Source organism: Coregonus clupeaformis, chromosome 17, assembly GCF_020615455.1.
Source record: "Coregonus clupeaformis isolate EN_2021a chromosome 17, ASM2061545v1, whole genome shotgun sequence".
Taxonomy (NCBI): Eukaryota; Metazoa; Chordata; class Actinopteri; order Salmoniformes; family Salmonidae; genus Coregonus; species Coregonus clupeaformis.
Genome location: NC_059208.1, coordinates 44,757,101 through 44,777,730, shown reverse-complemented (window position 1 = coordinate 44,777,730; position 20,630 = coordinate 44,757,101). Strand labels below are relative to the sequence as shown.

General features: G+C 42.0%; 1 protein-coding gene across 1 annotated transcript; it reads left to right on the top strand.

The window, feature by feature from the left end:
- The first annotated feature begins 2,026 nt into the window (after positions 1-2,026).
- Positions 2,027-20,630, top strand: LOC121585696 (exopolyphosphatase PRUNE1-like). Its single transcript, XM_041902020.1, has 8 exons — positions 2,027-2,210; positions 8,454-8,558; positions 10,387-10,592; positions 10,876-11,060; positions 11,473-11,631; positions 14,916-15,010; positions 18,216-18,374; positions 18,945-20,630. Exons 1-8 carry the CDS (start codon positions 2,172-2,174, stop codon positions 19,428-19,430), a joined length of 1,434 nt encoding a protein of 477 aa, XP_041757954.1. The 5' UTR covers positions 2,027-2,171; the 3' UTR covers positions 19,431-20,630.

Genomic DNA, 20,630 nt, shown 5'->3' with positions numbered 1-20,630 from the left:
CGTGGATTACTTTACATACAGCTAGAGACCGTAGCCGCAGCATCGCCCTTAAAAAAAAAACCTGCAACAGATTGGCTGAAACGCACACTCGGCACTCTGGTTGGACCAGCAAACTGTCAATCAACACAGGTCGGGTGAGCTAGCGAACAGATTGCTGATTTGCTGTAGTGTACAGCTATAGGATCGTGTGCAGCGCAAACGTCAAATTGTAGGAAGAGAGGATTGCCATAATAAATAAATACGCAGCTCCAAAAAAAAAATGGTGATCAACAATATTAACTGTTTACTTTGCAAGCTCACCAGCAATGGGGCAACAATTACTAGCATAGGCTTACTTGTCTTGTGGGTTGTAACAATTGCTTGCATTTGTAATTTTTTGTTCAAATTAATTATTACTGTGGCAAAGACGCAGCATAGGTGAGGCTCTTCACTTGCGCTCTCCAAACCCCTGCCAGTGGATCGTTTTTTTTTTTTCTCTTATTGAAATGTTTGCTGTTGCTGTCACACATTTAAATACATAGGGCCTAAGTGGTAAATCTATATGCCATCTAATACTACAATAATTACTAGCGTTTCATGTACCGTTTATTGCAACACATAGGCCTATCAAAGATGAAACAGAAATGTCTATGATACATTTTCATTTAGCCAACCATTTATTACCCTGCTCGGAGTGGGCGCGATGTATATAGTGCACATGAACGTTTGCAAGACTCATGAGGTAGAAGTTATGTTTATTTAATTCAATGTATGGTTTCTTTCGTTCATATTTCCCGGGTTATGTCGGAGCTCGTTTATCTGTGTCTTTATGGTTGTGCATAATAAGGAGCGCGCGCGCCTCATTGTGCATAGAAATCCGCCGATGCTTCGTGGCCTGCGCTCAACGCTTTGGAGTTAGAACGTTGAATAAGATAAAATGATTGTTCGTTCCATGCATGCATGGTGTTGAAATATCATTAATAGTCATTACGTCTGATTAAGACGAATGTACCAATGTAACAATGGATGTGGAAATTGCCTTCTACATTGTAGAACCAGTTTATTGGTTATAATTGCCAATTAGCCAAGTGCTTATATTATGTAGGCCTACCTGTTTGAGTTCCTGTTCGACCGATTCGATTTGGTTGTACGGTCTTGCCCTCAACCTGTGTCATTTCAGATAGGACAGGTTAAGCCTGATACAGAGGCTATTTATTTTGGGCTATTACCCGTGTATATTTGGTAAATCTATCTACTTGTATATTTTGTATGATATGGGGGTTTCACCATTGGATCACCAAGACCTGTAAATAAATCTACACTCTGAGCACGTCAACCCGACTTGCCTTCTGCTGATTTCATGCCCTTATGACAGCTACAAGGTCCCTATTTTACAATTACATAGGCTAGTCAAAATTTGACAAAATAATGAAAAGGCCTGTCTGGTAGCCTCAATAAATAGACAAAGATTTGTAGTTGAACAAGTCGTTGCATGTATAGATTTTCTTGTTTTACTTCACTTGAAACTTGTGACTCTACTCGACTTGACTTGCTCTTAGAATGCACGACTTGGACTTGACTCGAGTCTTGACCAGTTCTTCTTGGAACTCGACTTGAGACTCCGACCTTGTGACTTGAGACTTGCTTGTGACTCAAATAATAGTGACTTGGTCCCTCTGCAAATCTCGAATGTAAAGCCTACAACGTTGCCTGCCATTATGTCAGACCGTGACATGCGAGACCAAATGCATTTTTACCTGTCCAAATTATTAGATGGCCTGCAAAAAAAAGATGAAAAAAATGAACGCACTGCAACAATATGTGTGGACCAGAAAAAGGCTCTCTCCTCACTATCAATTGTTCCTGCAGTGAGGAATTACAATCTTCAGAGCATGTTTTTATAACCTATCTGCAGATAATCGTTGTCTAGAGCTCAAAAAGCAGTAGTAACAGTCTGCAAATCAGGAAGCCAAATGAACGGCTCTTTCACATATGCGATTCGGTTCCCGGGGTTCACCAAAAAGAGCCGTTCGTTCGCGAACGACACATCACTACCACTTTCTACCCTTCAGGAGCTGCTGCTTTTCAAAACGTGGTGTAGGAATATTTTGTCAATTTGTCTTTGCAGAGGACACAGGTCTGTAAACATTCTGTTTGGCAGAATATCCCAGGCGTGCTCTACACTGGCGAAAATGGAGGGGTTTCTACAGAGATGTAGCGCTGCATTAAAGGTAGGCACACACACGAACACGTTTACTATACATTCCATATTTTACAAATGTTTCAGTTGCTCTGTTTAATGACTAGCCTTGTCCATCGCGTGTTCTCTCTGCTGTCTGTCATGCAATTAATTTAAATATTCAAACTGTCTAAATTACTGTTACAGAGGCTGGTCACTTTCTTCCAAGACATTACTGCTTTTACAATTGAATTAGCTACCCCATGACTAATATATTACTATTATATTATTCATAATGTATGGATATCCTGACAACCTAACTATCAACAAAAATTTAGAGTTTATTGATTCATTCTCTCAAGTTACAAAATAGCAGAATTGAACACAGAGTCAAATTGCAGTATGGTTCTAGATTCTAAAAATCAATTTTCATAAAGATGATGAATCTTCTTCTTGTAAAAGGTCTAACACACACAACACAGAGAGCCATGACTCATGAGGAGGTGGTGTGTAAATGAAGAGCTAGAATTGTCAGAGAGCAAAAGGTAGAATACTGCCCACTGAAACTTCAATTACAGTCATTGTCATATATTGCATTTTTCAGCATATTTTGAAAGGGGTTGTCACAGTAGAGTCAGATGACCAATGCCATGAGGGTTAATCATTTGTATGACTTTTTAGTAAAGTGCAAAGAGCCTGACATGGCAATTTCCTTTTTGTGCCACCCTGGCATCTCCTGCACCCTGTATTCCCTGTGTGTGCACAATCAAGACTAAAGGTGCCATGTGTGGTGGGTTCCCCTGTCTATATAGGCTATGTTGGCACACGTACACCTCTCTCTTTCTCCGGCTGGAGTCTGGGCTAAAGCTCTCACTTCCAAATTCCTGTGGCCCAACAGCTTGACTGTTGTGCATGTGACATTAATAGTGACATTAGGTGTCACCTCTGTCACTATGATTGAATGGCAGACATCTCATCCCCCCTCCCTCCTTCCCCTGCAGCCTTGGTGTGGAATGCCGCTGTCTTTGGCTGTCAGGCACAGTGAAGGTTTAAAGAGAAGGTGTCTAATTTCAAGGGGTCAGCGATTACTCTTGAGGAGTCACCATTAATTATTATTTATTATTATTTATTATTATTATTATTAACCCTCTTTACTTTTGTTTTTTTTTCCGTCAGAGAACAGCTGTGGTGGGATATCATATGGTCGAGCAATCAGAGAACACATTCGAGACATGACGTGAGACGAATTAAAACATGAAATGGGCTGAATTGATTTCCCTTCTTAAAACCCTCTCCGTATGACACTGTAGTATGTATTAGGCCTAGTTGTAGTTTGTAGTAGGCCTAGTTATAGTTTGTAGTAGGCCTAGTTGTTGTTTGTAGTGGCCTAGTTGTAGTTTGTAGTGGCCTAGTTGTAGTTTGTAGTAGGCCTAGTTGTAGTTTGTAGTAGGCCTAGTTGTAGTTTGTAGTGGCCTAGTTGTAGTTTGTAGTAGGCCTAGTTGTAGTTTGTAGTAGGCCTAGTTGTAGTTTGTAGTAGGCCTAGTTGTAGTTTGTAGTAGGCCTAGTTGTAGTTTGTAGGAGGCCTAGTTGTAGTTTGTAGTGGCCTAGTTGTAGTTTGTAGTGGCCTTGTTGTAGTTTGTAGTAGGCCTAGTTGTAGTTTGTAGTAGGCGTAGTCGTAGTTTGTAGTAGGCCTAGTTGTAGTTTGTAGTAGGCCTAGTTGTAGTTTGTAATAGGCCTAGTTGTAGTTTGAAGTGGCCTATTTCCTTTTTGAGATGAAGAGAAGCGCTGCGAGCAGGGGGAAAGCCTTCCTTAACTCACCATTACCCCCAAGCCAATGGGTTTTGATTCATTCTTTTAAACGTTATTCTTTCCCAGCATCCTCCCCCTTCTCCAAATATGATTTCCCATTTTAAATGGGCGTAATCAAAGCCTCGTGGCATACTTCCTGGCTCTTGTCGTCTGTTAGATTTAATGTTTCTGCCCACTGGTCAGATGCTTCTGTTTGGTCCACTCAACCACTTAGGTCAGGTTATATCTGAATACTGCCACACAGCAGGTCTCTGTGTTCTGATGGGCACTGGGCAGCCTTAGTTTAGCCACTGTCACTTCACATTATGGCCTCCTCACATGGCTGGAGACTAAGTGTTGATGTTTATGTCTGGGGTCGTCCCTGACTACTCTACCTGTGGAGCTAGAACAAGAAGGAGAACTAGCCTAACGTTTTGTATGCCTGTCCTGTCTCACGCCCACACACTCACGGGTTGGGGAGCCCTCAACATGCTCATCTTTCCCATAATCAAACACTTTAAGACAATTTAATGTTATTGGTTGCAGCAGTCTTTCTTTTCAGTGATGGGGCAAGGCTAACCGGTATGTTCAATAGATTTAGACAGTAGCCAAGATCGAGACAGTAGAGATCTGTAGAGGTCAGATAGTTCCTTCCTTGACTCTGTGTGCCATAATTCTGTTGTTATGATTTTATTTTATATTTTATAAACAATACAAAACATACACATACAAACAACAACATCAGACAAACATTAACTAGAACACACCCCCATCTCCAGCGCCCGCATCACTTTCCGCCACATGGCCTCAAATTGCACTCTCTCCTTAGCCCACGCACTTTACATTTTTAGATAATAAAGCATTTTACTTTTCCATTGCGTTAATGACGGACGATTGGTTGATTTCCAGTTTTGAAGTCTACGTTTTTAAAAAGATGATTGACGAGAAAATATCGTCCAACCCATCGGGTATCTCACTGCACCCTCATATGCCATGTCTTGAAATATTCAGACAGACGGATTAAATTAAATGGTCTAATTAAGCAATAAGGCCTGAGGGGGTGTGGTATATGGCCAATATACCACGGCTAAGGGCTGTTCTTATGTACGACGCAACGCGGAGTGCCTGGATACAGCTCTTAGCCGTGGTATATTGGCCATATACCACAAACCCCCAAGGTGCCTTATTGCTATTATAAACTGGTTACCAACGTAATTAGAGCATTACAAATAAATGTTTTGTCATACCCGTGGTATACGGTCTGATATACCACGGCTGTCAGCCAATCAGCATTCAGGGCTTTAACCACCCAGTTTATAATTTTGTTTATACATGTTTTTTGTTTTGCCTATCTAAGGAATGTCAAACTGCCCAAGTTCATAACTGTTACCTAAAATTAAACCATAGCCATTACCTACCTAAAAGAACACTATTCCCAACAAAAGGGGAATCAAAGTGGAATTTGTTTAGCTGAAAAGTTATACTGATGATGAGGATGAGGAGAATAATCATAGAATGAGGAAGACTAGGGTTTGTCTCTCCTCCCTCTACTCCATCCACCAATTCCACAGTTCAGCCTTATCTCTCGTGAGTCCCTGAGGCCTGTGCTAAGTGGATTGGAGAGAGAATGCCTCAGTGTGGTGTGGTTTAACATTAACCAGATGGAATGAGAGCTATGACGGGGCACTCAGAAAGCGGAACAGGTGAGAGTAACCAGCGTGCCTTAGATTTGTGCTTGAGTAGTAATGGAACAATATTGACTCATCAATATCAACTCAATGAAGCTGGCAAAGTGGCTCAAAGTGATCCCTGGCTTGAATGCTGCACTCAAATACAGGCCTAAATGGATTGCTCTGTTTTTTTTTAGTCATTTATAATAATATAATAATAATATGCCATTTAGCAGACGCTTTTATCCAAAGCGACTTACAGTCATGCGTGCATACATTATGTATATATATTTTTTTTTTGTGTATGGTTTGCTCTGTTTTTTTTTTGTCATTTATAATAATATAATAATAATATGCCATTTAGCAGACGCTCTTATCCAGAGCGACTTACAGGAGCAATTAGGGTTAAGTGCCTTGCTCAAGGGCACATCAACAGATTTTTCACCTAGTCGGCTCGGGGATTAGAACCAGCGACCTTTCGGTTACTGGCACAACGCTCTTAACCACTAAGCTACCTGCCACCTTAGTGTGAGATATGAGGATAGCTGTTATAAAACAGCACTGTCCTATTATAAAACAGTAATTGACATTTCTCAGCAATAGTGTGAGTTGAATATGAAGCCCGTTGCAAAACAGTTAGCATTTAACACCATTATCTACAATTGATCTGCTAATGGCACACAAAACAGATGCACAAGGACATGCATAAAGATCAGAGCTGCATGAATCAGAGCATCCTGTCATAATCATGGTACTATCGTAACACTTCCATATTTGTGTCACAGGCCTACATTTTCCCACCAACCAAGTTGTTCACCTCTTATCTAACCATTGTTTATATTTCTAGCCTTGTCTTTGAATGGATACTGCAATACTGGATTACTATAGCTGTAGTAGACGTTGCCCTGAATCGTTCTGTTTACCGTGGGGCTGTCATGGATTCACGGTTGGAGAGCTCTGCACACACACACACACACACACACACACACACACTCTCTATTGTTAAATATAGCCTCCCTTGGCTCCTGCTTGCCTGCCCGGGTCTGTCCGCTACTACGGCTGATGGGAGGTGCCGGGCATGCTGGGAAGAGAGAGATGAGAGGGAAGGGGGGGGCTGGGCGGCCATGACGTAGTACACTCACACTGGCTGCCCGTAAGGGGCACTTACACTGGGCACTTAACATGGGGCGGAATGGCTCTCTCTCCACCCAGTTGTCTACACACTAAGCTACAGCCCAGACTGATGGGGAGAAAAACCAGTCTAGGAGGCAGACCTGGACATATTTCTTGATTTACCGTTGGAAGTCAATAGGATACACATCAATTCTCAATATGTTGAGATCAACAGGAGAGATCCTACACTGCTTACACTGGTTCACAAAGTACAATGGTGGACCAATCTTAATAGGTTGATTGTTAAATCTATGGTGGCCTTAAGGGGCAAAGTAGTTGTTACATTTTAGTCATTTAGCAGACGCTCTTATCCAGAGCGACTTATAGTTAGTGAGTGCATAGATTTATTTTTATTTATTTTTCATACTGGCCCCCCGTCGGAATCGAACACACAACCCTGGCGTTGCAAACACCATGCTCTACCAACTGAGCTACAGGGGGCCCGTGTAGCTCTGCATCCTCCACTAAATCTAAAAGTTAGCATATCAATCCCTACTAAATAGTTAGTGTTTGGACTTTTTCTCCTGATTTACAGATAAATGACAGGTTTCCAGCAGTTAGGTTGAGAAACTAACTGAACTAGCTAATTAAAGTATTCACAATGTAGAGCAGAGTGGTTCAGATGAACTTTGCTAATTCCAGATGGTTGGTTTTGCTTTTTGTGTTTATACTGAATCCTGCCATACTGCCACACACAGTGGTAATTAGTGCTTTCACTGCTTTGCCATCATCATATCACAGCAAGGCCGTATCCCCGGTGTCAGTAATAACATTGTTTCTTTCATCATGTCACAGATAAAGTGATACTAATCACACTAATTATCACAGTGGGTCTACCAGTCGACTGCAAAATTATCAAAATGAAAGCATCTCGCTGAGTCCAATAAGGCTGTATCATAGTTGGAGCTGCACATTCACTCATTGTTATTAAAGACATCCCTCAGCAGTTTTTGAACATTTACTGTTGAAAAGCTATTTCCCAAGTATAAATACATTGCAGTACACACACTAAAGGGTAAAGAAATAAGTTTTGAGCAAAATAGTTTTTTTGTTGTTGACACAACTGCAAACTTCAAGGAGTAGGGCATTCAAAGAGTTGGTCTGATGGGAATCTGTGATGTCATCGGCCCTCCTTTCTTGAGGAACAATAGAGAAACAATAGAGGACAATAGAGGAAAAGAAGGCCCACCCCCCCACTTGTTCTATGGCATGACTTACCTGGACCACCTATTGAGATGTGCCTATTGTTAAGTAAATCAGTTGTTAAATTAGGTCAAAAGGAGACTGGAGTGCCACTTTAAAGTAGGTGTGTTCTTTGATTAGCAGCAGTCCAATAATGATAGCATAGGCTAGATGCTAACTACTGTAAGCCTGAATGAAATATAGGGATACCATTTCAGTCTGTCAAAATGGGATTTGTTTCAGTAGGCTATTCTTGGCTATTCATTAATTGACTGCAGGCAGGTATCTAGCATTCTGGGGGCTGTTTAGACAATACCAATGCTTTTTACATTTTGACTAGTGTAGTTTTGGCTGTGTAAAAAAAAAACGGTTTCGAAATCTACAATGTATAAAGCTGACAAGGAATCATACTTTACCACTCACTTTACCCCCCCTCTCTTTTTCTTCCTTCGTTCTTCCTTCCTTTCTTCTCCCCTCATTAGGGCAGTTCGGAGGGCAGCTCTGGAATCCACGTCATCCTTGGCAACGAGGCCTGTGACCTCGACTCCATGGTGTCATCCCTCGCCTTCGCCTACTTTCTGTCCAAAGTGAGTCAGCTAGCTTCTAGCCTGTGCCACCTCTCATTAGTGAATCCCTCAACCCAGTTGGAAAATGAGTTACCATACCTGAAGGATCCAGTCCCCTCCTCATATGTTTAGGTTTTTATACGGTAACAAGTCATTTACACTTTACTGAAGGGCTGCCGAAAGTGGGGTGCACGGGCCCTTGACAAACTTGGCCCTTGATATTTTTGGCTGGCAAGAGGCTTCCAGAATGATCTTATGTAATTATCAGCAATGTATTTTTGGGGTGGCTCAATACTGAGATTTCATTTTGTTTCAGCACTTCTGCTTTATTTGAGTCATTAGGGCTACATAACACTCATAAGCATGACATAACGTCAGTTATCAAAAGCTGACACCAGTTATGCCATTATTATGACAGTGTTATGTAGCCCTTATATAACAGAGGGTTTTAGTAAATTGTTACCCAAAAATACATACACTACATGGCTACAAAAGTATGTGGACACCTGCTCGTCGAACATCTCATTCCAAAATCATGGCCATTAATATGGAGTTGGTCCCCCCTTCGCTGCTATAACAGCCTCCACTCTTCTGGGAAGGCTTTCCACTAGATGTTGGAGCATTGCTACGGTGACTTGCCAAACTTTACAGTTGGTACTATGCATTGGGGCAGGTAGCGTTCTCCTTGCATCCGCCAAAACCACATTCATCCGTCGGACTGCCAGATGGTGAAGCGTGATTCATCAGTCCAGAGAATGCGTTTCCACTGCTCCAGAGTCCAATTGCGGCGAGCTTTACACCACTCCAGCCGACGCTTGGTATTGCCATGGTGATCTTAGGCTTGTGAGTGGCAGCTCAGCCATGGAAACCCATTTCATGAAAACTCCCAATGAACAGTTCTTGTGCTGACGTTGCTTCCAGAGGCAGTTTGGAACTCGGTAGTGAGTGTTGTTGCTGCTAGACGTTTCCACTTCACAATAACAGCACTTACAGTTGGCCGGGGCAGCTCTAGCAGGGCAGAAATTTGACGAACTGACTTGTTGGAAAGGTGGCATCCTATGACGGTGCCACGTTGAAAGTCACTGAGCTCTTCAGTAAGGCCATTCTACTGCCAATGTTTGTCTATGGAGATTGCATGGCGGTGTGCCCGATTGTATACATCTGTTAGCAACGGGTGTGGCTGAAATAGCCGAATCCACTAATTTGAAGGGGTGTCCACATACTTTTGGTGATGTAGTGTACCTTGTGGAAATCTTCTAGTATGAAGACCCATAGACTCTATGTTGTGGTTGTTTGAAATCAAATTGTTGGATGAATACGTCCTGCTATGCGATAATTAATATATCTGCTCATTTGAGTTTAGAGAGATGGGCCAAAGTCCTGAAGCACTCCAGGCTCAGAATTAACTATGTGAGTGACTCATTTCTAAGTCTGAGTCCATGAATAGCTTGACCAAGCGTAACCAAAATGCCCAGAATTCTCCAAAATAGGACCAGACAACCCTCAGAGTCACTCATACTCAAGCATAAAAACAATGTCTGTGCCCTGGCCACCGGGCACCAGTCTCTCCTTATCTTTCTTACTGCATTGATCCATCCGTCCTCCCTAACCCCTGGCTATAGCGGCTTGCTATACGCCCTCGCTACTCATGAAATATTCAAACAACCTCAGATACTCAAGATCCCCCAAAGGCCTGAAAAGGTGGACGGAAACATTGCAGAGGAATCACAGCTAGCCTCAGCAGCAAGGTGCAGTGGTGTCAGATGTCTGTTTTGACCTGGTCTCCCTCTTCCATCCCCCCTCCTCTCCTCCTTTCCCTTCCTCATCTTCCATCCCCCTTTGTTCCCAGACGTCTGGCAGCTCGTGTAAGACTGTGGTGCCGGTGCTGAACATCCCGAGGGCCGAGTTCCCCCTGCGGTCAGACAATGTGTTCCTGCTGAAGGAGAGCGGGGTTCCGCCAGAGGCTCTGGTGTTCCGTGACGAGGTGGACCTGGCAGGGCTCCATAGAGCCAAGAGGCTGGTGCTCACGCTGGTGGACCACAACGTGCTTCCTAGGTCAGCGGTTGCAACATTACTCTTTCTGTTTATTTTCTCTTATTTTCTCACTCTCTTTCTGTTGTTCTGTCCCTTGCCATCTCTTTGCCTTTCTCTCACTCAGACTTTCTTCCACTGATACCTACAGTATCAAGTCGTATTGACAACACAGGACAACTTTGTGGGAAAGTGCCTGATATGTGGAGGGCCAGTTTCCTGGACCCAGATTGAGAAAACATATAGTTTAGGATATATGACACAACGTATTTCACAATATTCAGTCAACCCTGACTTTTCCCCGTAGTGCCGACATTGACTTGGAGGAGGCAGTTGTGGAAGTCATTGACCACCACCATCTTGAGAGGACACCCTCCACTTCCTGTTTAGTCACCATGGAAACCGTGGGTTCCTGTGCCACCTTGGTGACGGAGCACATTCACCACAAGGCACCTGAAGTGCTAGACAGACAGGTGGCCCAACTATTATACGGTAAGTTTGCCACAGCAACAATTCTTTCACGTCCAGCATTCTATATAACACGTGTCAAACTCCAGTCCTCAAGGGCCACAGTGTCTCCGGGTCTTTAAACAATGCATACCTCAGAACCACAGGAGGTTGGTGGCACCTTAATTGGGGAGAACGGGCTTGTAGTTATGACTGGAGCAAAATCAGTGGAATGGTATCAAATACATCAAACAGATGGTTTCCATTTGTTCCGTTCCGGCCATTATTATGAGCCGTTCTCCCCTCAGCAGCCTCCACTGCTCAGAACTAGGCAGTGGGAAGATGGCAGGAGGAATTATTACTGAAATCGACAATTATTTTGTAGTTGCGCTTGTTTGTCAATGCAAGCAGTAACCATTGGCTCAGTTCACCTATACTTGGCAGTGTGCCCACACAGGGGCCATCGTGCTGGATTGTGTCAACATGGCACCTGAGGCGGGCAAGGTCACACCCAAGGACAGCCATCTGGCCTGCCTGCTGGAGTCGCGCTTCCCCGACCTGCCACCCAGGGGCGCCCTCTTCCAGTCCCTACAGAGCGCCAAGTTTGACATCTCAGGTAAAAAGAAAAACATGCCATGGGAAAAGTGTTGACAGGTGGACAAAATGACACTGCCTTGTCACTTGACATTCAGGGACATAGGATGTCATGACAATATGACATTATTTTGTCAGTATTATGACACTGTTATGACATACCGTTCAAATAAAGTGTTACCTGTATTTTAAAGAGTGTTGTAGAGTAAGTGTGAGATTTCACACGACGTCAAAATAATGTTGTGGAGTGTCCATCTAGAAGTAAGCAAAATAATATGTAAAACCCTTCAGGTAGGAACCTCTGCTCTGTTGACCCAATGACTGGACAAAGCAATCGATCACGTGACACCATTAATTCCTATGTGAAGACTCAATTGCGCATTCAAGCCAAATGAAGTCGGTTAAGATGGCGTCTAATGGAGACATAACGTGCGTAGTTTGAGCTACTCCAGGAAGTGGCGTTGCAGGCTAGCTCAGTGCTGCCCCCTCTTATTGAGTAACTCAAGTTGAAGGCCGACCGGGGTACCTATTGGTACCATGATTGTTTTCTAAATAGTGTTTTCTTTACACGAAGATTGACAACGAAGATTGCCATTTTTCCATTCACTATAATGGGGATCCTGTTTTCTGCTAACAATGCCTGCAGGACCACGGTCGGCCTTGAACTTCCGGGGCTTCAATGAGAGGGGACAGTTGTTCTCCCTTGTGTTGACCACATTCCAGGTTTATCTTACTATGTGTTATGTTATACTGGTACTGGGTAAAGTTCATGATGCCGTTGACCTTAACAAGGGTCCCAGGACCAGTGGAAGCAAAATAACCCCATAATATCAAAGATCCACCACCATATAAAATATTATTTTAATGTAGGTATGGGGTTCTTTTCTGCTTATGCATCCTTATTTCGACGCCATTACATACATTGTGTCAGAGAGAAAATACAACACTTGACTACATCTTAACTGTACTTGACTACATTACACCCCGCGTTGTGGTAATTTTCCATATAAATAGAGTGTTGTTGTTTATCACTTATACAGTGCCTTCAGAAAGTATTCACACCCCTTGACCTTTTCCACATTTTGTTGTGTTACAGCCTGAATTAAAAATGTATTAAATTGAGATTTTTTTGGTCACTGGCCTACACACAATACCCCATAATGTCAAAGTGGAATTATGTTTTTTGAAATTTGTACTAATTAATTAAAAATGAAAAGCTGAAATGTCTTGATTCAATAAGCAATCAACCCCTTGGTTATGGCAAGCCTAAATAAGTTCAGGAGTAAAAATGTGCTTAGCAAGTCACATAATAAGTTGCATGGACTCACTCTGTGTGCAATAATAGTGTTTAACATGATTTTTGAATAACTACCTCACAAGTATCTGTAAGGTCCCTCAGTCTAGCAGTGAATTTCAAACACAGATTCATTCAAAAAGACCAGTGAGGGTTTCCAATGCTTTGCAAAGAAGGGCACCTATTGGTAGATAAAAAAAAAAGCAGACATTGAATATCCCTTTGAGCATGGTGCAGTTATTAATTACACTTTGGATGGTGTATCATTACACCCCGTCACTACAAAGATACAGGCATCCTTCCTAACTCAGTTGCCGGAGAGGAAGGAAACCACTCAGGTGAAACCGCTCAATGGTGACTTTGAAACAGTTACGAAGTTGAATGGCTGTGATAGGAGAAAACTGAGGATGGATCAACATTGTAGTTACTCCACAATACTAACCTAATTGACAGAGTGAAAAGAAGGAAGCCTGTACAGATTTTTTTTTATTCCAAAACATGCATCCTGTTTGCAATAAGGCACTAAAGTAATACTGCAAAAAATGTGGCAAAGCAATTACCTTTTTGTACTGAATACAAAGTGTTATGTTTGAGGCAAATCCATTACAACACATTACTGAGTACCACTCTCCATATTTTCAAGCATAGTGGTGGCTGAATCATGTTATGGGTACGCTTGTAATCGTTAAGGACTGGGGAGTTTTTCAGGATTTAAAAGAAACGGAATGGAGCTAAGCACAGGCAAAATCCAAGAGGAAAACCTGGTTCAGTCTGCTTTCCACTGGGAGATTAATTCACCTTGCAGATGGACAATATCCTAAAACACAATGCCAAATCTTCACTGGAGTGGTTTACCAAGAAGACAGTGAATGTTCCGAGTTACAGTTTTGACTTAAATCTGCTTGAAAATCTATGTCAAGACCTGGAAATGGTTGTCTAGCAATGATCAACAACCAATTTGAGAGTGCTTGAAGAATTTTGAAAAGAATAATGGGCAAATGTTGCACAATCCAGGTGCGAAAAGCTCTTAGAGACTTACCCAGAAAGACTCATAGCTGTAATTGCTGCCAAAGGTGCATCTACAAAGTATTGACTTGGGTGTGAATACTTATGTAAATAAGAGTATTTCTTTATTTCATTTTCAATTAATTTGTTGAATTTCTAAAAACATGTTTTCACTTTTTCATTATCATAGGGTATTGTGTGTAGATGGGTGAGAGAAAAAAAAACATTTTAATCCATTTTGAATTCCGGCTGTAACACAACAAAATGTCGAATAGGTCAACGGGTATGAATACTTTCTGAAGGCACTGTATATGTAGGGCCCTGTGTTTTCATTAATCATGTCAGATGACCTGGATTTTAACCTTCTATTTAAAGCGGCAATCAGCAGTTGTAACAATAAAAAAGCGTACCCCCCACCACTATTTTGGTAAAAAGTGGGGGGATGGGGATGAAGAAATGTAACCTCTCAAATTTAAAGACAGAGCTATGGATGCAAGGACTGACCATCCATGATATAAAAATTATAGTTGTAATCATGTTTTGAGGCTATATAGTGCTTGTTTACATTTACTTTGTTTACAAACAGAGTAAATCAAGCTTATATTTTGGGTTCTGATGGGGTAGGACAGTTGAACTAAGCTCATGAGGCATTTCTAAGATATATTCTTCAATAATCAATGGGTAAATATTATGAATGTATAAGTCCAAAAATGGATGTAGCTTTTTTTCATCAAACTGTCCTCTTTTGTTTTTATGTGAGATGGTCCAGCATCATCCTCAGACTATTGCTATAATTTTTGGTCTAATTCTCATTTCTGGAAAAAGCTTCAAATAAAGGTTAAAATCCAGGTCATGTGACATGATTAACCAAAACACAGGGCCCTATATACAGTATATGATCTACATTGTAACTTATGATATGCTGTAGTGTTTGTCATACAGTAGTGTCTATACCCAATTACATGCTGCCATTGTAATGCTGCTTGTCCCATTGGTTTGTGTTACAGGTCTTTCTACAGAGCAGATCCTGCTGAAGGACATGAAGGCTGTCTCCAGAGGCGACCTGAGACTGGCAGTCAGCGCTGTGTACATGACACTAGATGTACGTACTGTCTAGCCATGCCGTTACTTCACTTAATCCACTCTGCCACTACCATGCTTATGCCACCATGCTTTAAACTGAGACTCAGCGATATTAGGTAATCACAAGTGCAGTGCAGCCAGAGAGTGTGAGGCAAGAGGCTGAACTCGTCAGCACCAACACATATACTGTTAAACATCTGCACAGGAGTTTGCATCTCTCTAATGCAGTGTGATAGTTGCGTGACAACAAATGCTGACGATTGCAGCCTCTTGCTTCGCGCAGTCTTTGTTTGTGTCGGAAGTTGCCCTGCTCCTCGTGGTAAATGAATATAGCTGAGTCTACCTTTAACATCACCCTCTCAGCATCATACTGGGTTTATGCAAACCTTTACTCTTCCCCATTAACAACAATGCGTTAGAATTGCCTACTTTGCCTTTGAATGACCAAGCAACTCTTTAACGACATAGAGTTTGCAGATGATTCACCAAGTCATATTTCCTACTCCTTCGGGATAATTATATTCCACTATTAGAATCTTTACTCTTCAGTCATACTCTTCAGTCATGCTACAATGTTACCAATTTAGCTATCAGACTCGCTTTTAATCCTGGGAGATGATAATTTTTCAAATTATCAGTAACATACATCTAGGAGCGACAGTGACAGCTATATACAACTAATGGTTCATAGCATAAATTGTAGTGTTTAATTAGCATAATCAAATCAGATCAGTAGCTAAAGTGTTGCTTCAGACCAGGCTAAATAATAGTGACAGGAGTCATGTCTGTTAGTTAAGAATACTCCCTGATATCTGGGTGGCCATCGTTGCTGCAATGCAGAAGATCACAGAAGAAGAGTCCAGAGTGGGAGTCTACTGTAGTGAATACAGATAGTTGACTCCTGATGAGTGCACATCAAATAACTGATTTGGTGTCAAAGCAAATGTATTATTTTTACAAATACCTTCTCTTAGAGCTGACACAATTATTGTGTAATCGTGTAACCGACAATTATGGACAATAACCGTGAACTAACAGAAATATGTGTCATAATCATCTAAATGCATTCATTTTAGGAGAAGGGATTCAACTTTATATTCAAGTAGATATACAGTACCAGTCAAAAGTTTGGACACACCTACTCATTCAAAGACTATGAAATAACACATATGGAATCATGTAGTAACCAATAAAGTGTTAAACAAATCAAAATATATTTTATATTTGAAATTCTTCAAATAGCCACCCTTTGCCTTGATGACAGCTTTTCACACTCTTGGCATTCTCTCAACCAGCTTAACCTGGAATGCTTTTCCAACAGTCTTGAAGGAGTTCCCACATATGCTGAGCTCTTGTTGGCTGCTTTTCCCTCACTCTGCCGTCTGACCCATCTCAATTGGGTTGAGGTCGGGGAATTGTGGAGGCCAGGTCATCTGATGCAGCACTCCATCACTCTCCTTCTTGGTAAAATAACCCTTACACAGCCTGGTGGTGTGTTGGGTCATTGTCCTGTTGAAAAACTAATGATAGTCCCACTAAGCCCAAACCAGATGGGAGGGTGTATCGCTGCAGAATGCTTTGGTAGCCATGCTGGTTAAATGTGCCTTGAATTCTAAATAAATCACAGACAGTGTCACCAGCAAACCACCCCCAAACCATAACACCTCCTCCTCCATGCTTTACGGTGGGAACTACACATGCAAAGATCATCCGTTCACCCACACCACGTCTCACAAAGACACGGCGGTTGGAACCAAAAATCTCAAATTTGGACTCCAGACCAAAGGACAGATTTCCACCAGTCTAATGTCCATTGCTCGTGTTTCTTGGCCCAAGCAGGTCTCTTCTTCTTATTGGTGTCCTTTAGTAGTGGTTTCTTTGCAGCAATTCAACCAAAGGCCTGATTCACACAGTCCCCTCTGAACAGTTGATGTTGAGATGTGTCTCTGACTTGAACTCTGTGAAGCATTTATTTGGGCTGCAATTTCTGAGGCTGGTAACTCTAATGAATTTATCCTCTGCAGCAGAGGTAACTCTGGGTCTTCCATTCCTGTGGCGGTCCTCATGATACCAGTTTCATCATAGTGCTTGATGGTTTTTGCAACTGCACTTGAAGAAACTTTCAAAGTTCTTGAAAATGTCCATATTGACTGACCTTCATGTCTTAAAGTGATGATGGACTGTCATTTCTCTTTGCTTATTTGAGCTGTTCTTGCCATAATGTGGACTTGGTCTTTTACCAAATATGGCTATCTTCTGTATACCCCCCCCCCCTACCTTGTCACAACACAACTGATTGGCTCAAATGCATTAAGAAGGAAAGAAATTCCACAAATTAACTTTTAAGAAGGCACACCTGTTAATTTAAATACATTCCAGGTGACTACCTCATGAAGCTGGTTGAGAGAATGCCAAGAGTGTGCAAAGCTGTCATCAAGGCAAAGGGTGGCTATTTGAAGAATCTCAAATATTACATATATTTTAATTTGTTTAACACTTTTTTGGTTACTACATGATTCCATATGTGTTATTTCATAGTTTTGATGTCTTCACTATTATTCTACAACGTAAAACATTGTAAAAATAAAGAAAAACCCTTGAATGAGTAGGTGTGTCCAAACTTTTGCCTGATAGTGTAGTTTATCCAATAGTAATTTTTTATTTTTACATGAAGTGGGTAAAGTTGGTAATCATTTTACGAGCAGAACGGCACGGTCAGGAAGAGAAGCTTCATTTCCCAAAGTTCCAAGTGGTCAAAGCCTTTCGTTTTTGAGACAGGGATGTCACCAAAGCTATGATGTATTCATTAGGTATGTCGTAGCTAATTTTCAAAGATGCATTATGATGCATTACTAACTGAAAATATTTTTCTACAGAAATTACAATTATGACAATAACCGTGGCCATTTGCATGACAATTAATCGTTACCCAAAATGCCATAATCGTCACAGCGCTACTTTCTATTTTACTGGCTCCAGCCACAAGCCATCATGTATCATGTATTGACTGTACACACATGCATGGCACAGTTTTGTTGCATGCCACCACTGCCACCATTATTCTATATCAGACCTGGGTTCAAATACTATTTGAAATAATTTATACATATCTATAGTTGATTGAGCTTGCCTTTTGGATTTGAATAGTATTTGAACCAATGTCTGTTTTCTATATAGTATAGTTTTGTTGTTTACTGTTGTACGTCATCCTGTGCGTTCGACAGATGTTCCTACAGCGGAAGAGCCTACAACAGGAGCTTTGTGAGTTCTGTCACAAACATCGTTTTGGTGCGGTGGTTGCCATGACAATCTCTTTCAATGAACGCAGCGAGCCCCATCGGCAGCTGGCGGTCTACAGCTCCAGCACCCTCTATAGGGAGGAGGTATGAACTGCACTGTCATGCCCACTTATATTTACCCCTAGACCCCTATGTAGTGAGATTATTTTATATTTATAGGGGTAGTAATATAATAGTAAGGATTTGATAGGGGTAGTTATATAATAGGTAATAGTTCCACATAGTGCCATCTAATTGACTTAAAAGAAATGTACCCATTTTGTGCGGCACATTTCTGTTCATGACCCTAAAAAGTATTTTTATATGAGTTCAGTGTATTGTAAAGAGGTCAAGCCATTTGAATATTGGTGCTGCTTAAAAATACATACAAAAATAGGTCTACTTTGTGTGCCAACCTACCTACCTTGTTAGTTTAATATTGGCCCTCAGAAACTATTCCTTGGTGTGAAAAGAAATAGTATTATTCTGTGATATTAAGCATGTCTGTAAGTGAGATACATCAAAGTATTCAATGCTGCCTGTTGCTATTATTTATTAGCGTGCTTTTCCTCTCGGGCAGGTGCAGGCATGACAATCTGAGAATATTAGTCAATGTTAAAACGGCAACTATGAATTAGCAATACACTTTTAAGTGTGTTTCACATTCTGCTGTAGGTGAGCCAAGCATTAGAAAAGGCCCGGAACCCCTCTCTGAGCTTCTCTCCCATGAGCAGCCCCTTCAACGACATCAAGTCCTATCTCCAAGGCAACGCACTGGCCTCCCGCAAGAAAGTGCTACCTATCCTCAAGGACTTCCTGAAGGAGTGGGACAAGAAGCAAGTGCATTGTGGGGAGGCGGAGGACTTTGAGGAGCTGGACGACCACTTTGACCCCACGGGGTCGCCTGGTGTCGACGGCGACGCCCGCCCCCGCTGCTTCTCGGCCTCCCGGCACCACCGCCGCCGCCTACTGGGCGCCGAGGACTCTGGGACGGAGGAGGACTTCCAGGTGCCGGCCACTCCCATGAACAGCCTGGTGGAGGGCTGTCCGCTGGATGCCGGCCTGCCCCAGATCAGCGCGGAAGCCATTTTGGAGAAGTTCAGCTGCATGGTAGGGGAAGCAGGAGGAAATAAAGATGGCAGCTGGCCAGGTGATCAATAACCTTCTGTTGATGCCTTTTAATCCTTGTGCCCCTGGCTGACTGTTCTCGTGCACCTCAACCCAACCAACAGACTATAACAAGGAGTGTTAAAAGTTCAAACTCAGAAGCATATCAATCAATTGTATGTTTCATAAGGGACATCTCATAGTGGATTATAATGACAATCCAAGGGTGATTGACTGGAAACAGGGTCGTGTTCAGGAGGAACAAAACCGCCCAAAACGGAGTGAAGCAGGGAGATACCATCTGAACTTATCTAATAAGAAATGCTCGTTTTTGTTTTCCGTAGCAAAACGTTTTGCCACGGTGTGCCCAAATGAACACAATCCTGGACTACCGTGGCCATCAAACTGATCACCAAGTTCTTATGGATGCTTTACTCAAGTCAGGACTAACAACACCATTACGAAGGATAGGACATCCTTCTAAAAGACTGGCAACCAGATGAAAAAGGCATGACTTGTACCTTCAAAGACTCCCGACAACAATGAAGGTTGAATGGTGTTTTCTCTCTGTATCCCATCTGAGTACAGATGCCCCATTGGTTAGTGCCATCTCCAAGTGTAGGGGGAGTAGATTGGACATGTGGAGAATACATAATGGACTAATGTAATGAATCTTTGAAGGGCCTATTTCAATGTCACAGGCATTTGAGTGAAGCTTTATTTTGAGGAGAATATTGCACTGGATAATTATTTTATCCATTATTGCAGCATGTTTCAGTAGTCCTGGTCTTGGAAGACCGCTGAGTTTGCTTGTTTTTAGTTCAACTTATCTATGTACAGCTTCAGATGTGAGTTATTGAGCTGATGATTGAGCATGTGATATCTCCTGACGTGTGTGTGCGAGCATGTGTGTGTGTGTGTGGGTTGAGTTCTTGGTTAGTGTGATGTCATGATGACATTATCATCAGGGTTGTTTCAGTCTATAGTTCTCCTCATTGTCGGAATCCATCTGAAAACGAAAGAGGGGAAGAATACACACCTTCCCCACAAAGAGAGAGAGAGAGGTGGAGAGATATATACCCGATGATGGATGCAACTCTGCTGCTCATTCATGCATATTAACTGCCTGCCCAGTCAGAGCTCTAAAATTGCAGGTGTCCTTTTTTATTGCCATGAATAATGTTCTGGAGGCAGCTCTGCAGAGTTGTCACTAGCTGGCACAGCTACAAAGTAATCAAATCAGATTTTAAACCT

Excerpts from the sequence above, each read along its gene's own strand:
- LOC121585696 (XM_041902020.1), top strand. The coding sequence starts at position 2,172 with ATGGAGGGGTTTCTACAGAGATGTAGCGCTGCATTAAAG. Across the intron at positions 2,211-8,453 it reads GATGTAGCGCTGCATTAAAG|GGCAGTTCGGAGGGCAGCTC; the intron begins GTAGGCACACAC and ends TCCCCTCATTAG. Across the intron at positions 10,593-10,875 it reads GACCACAACGTGCTTCCTAG|TGCCGACATTGACTTGGAGG; the intron begins GTCAGCGGTTGC and ends TTTTCCCCGTAG.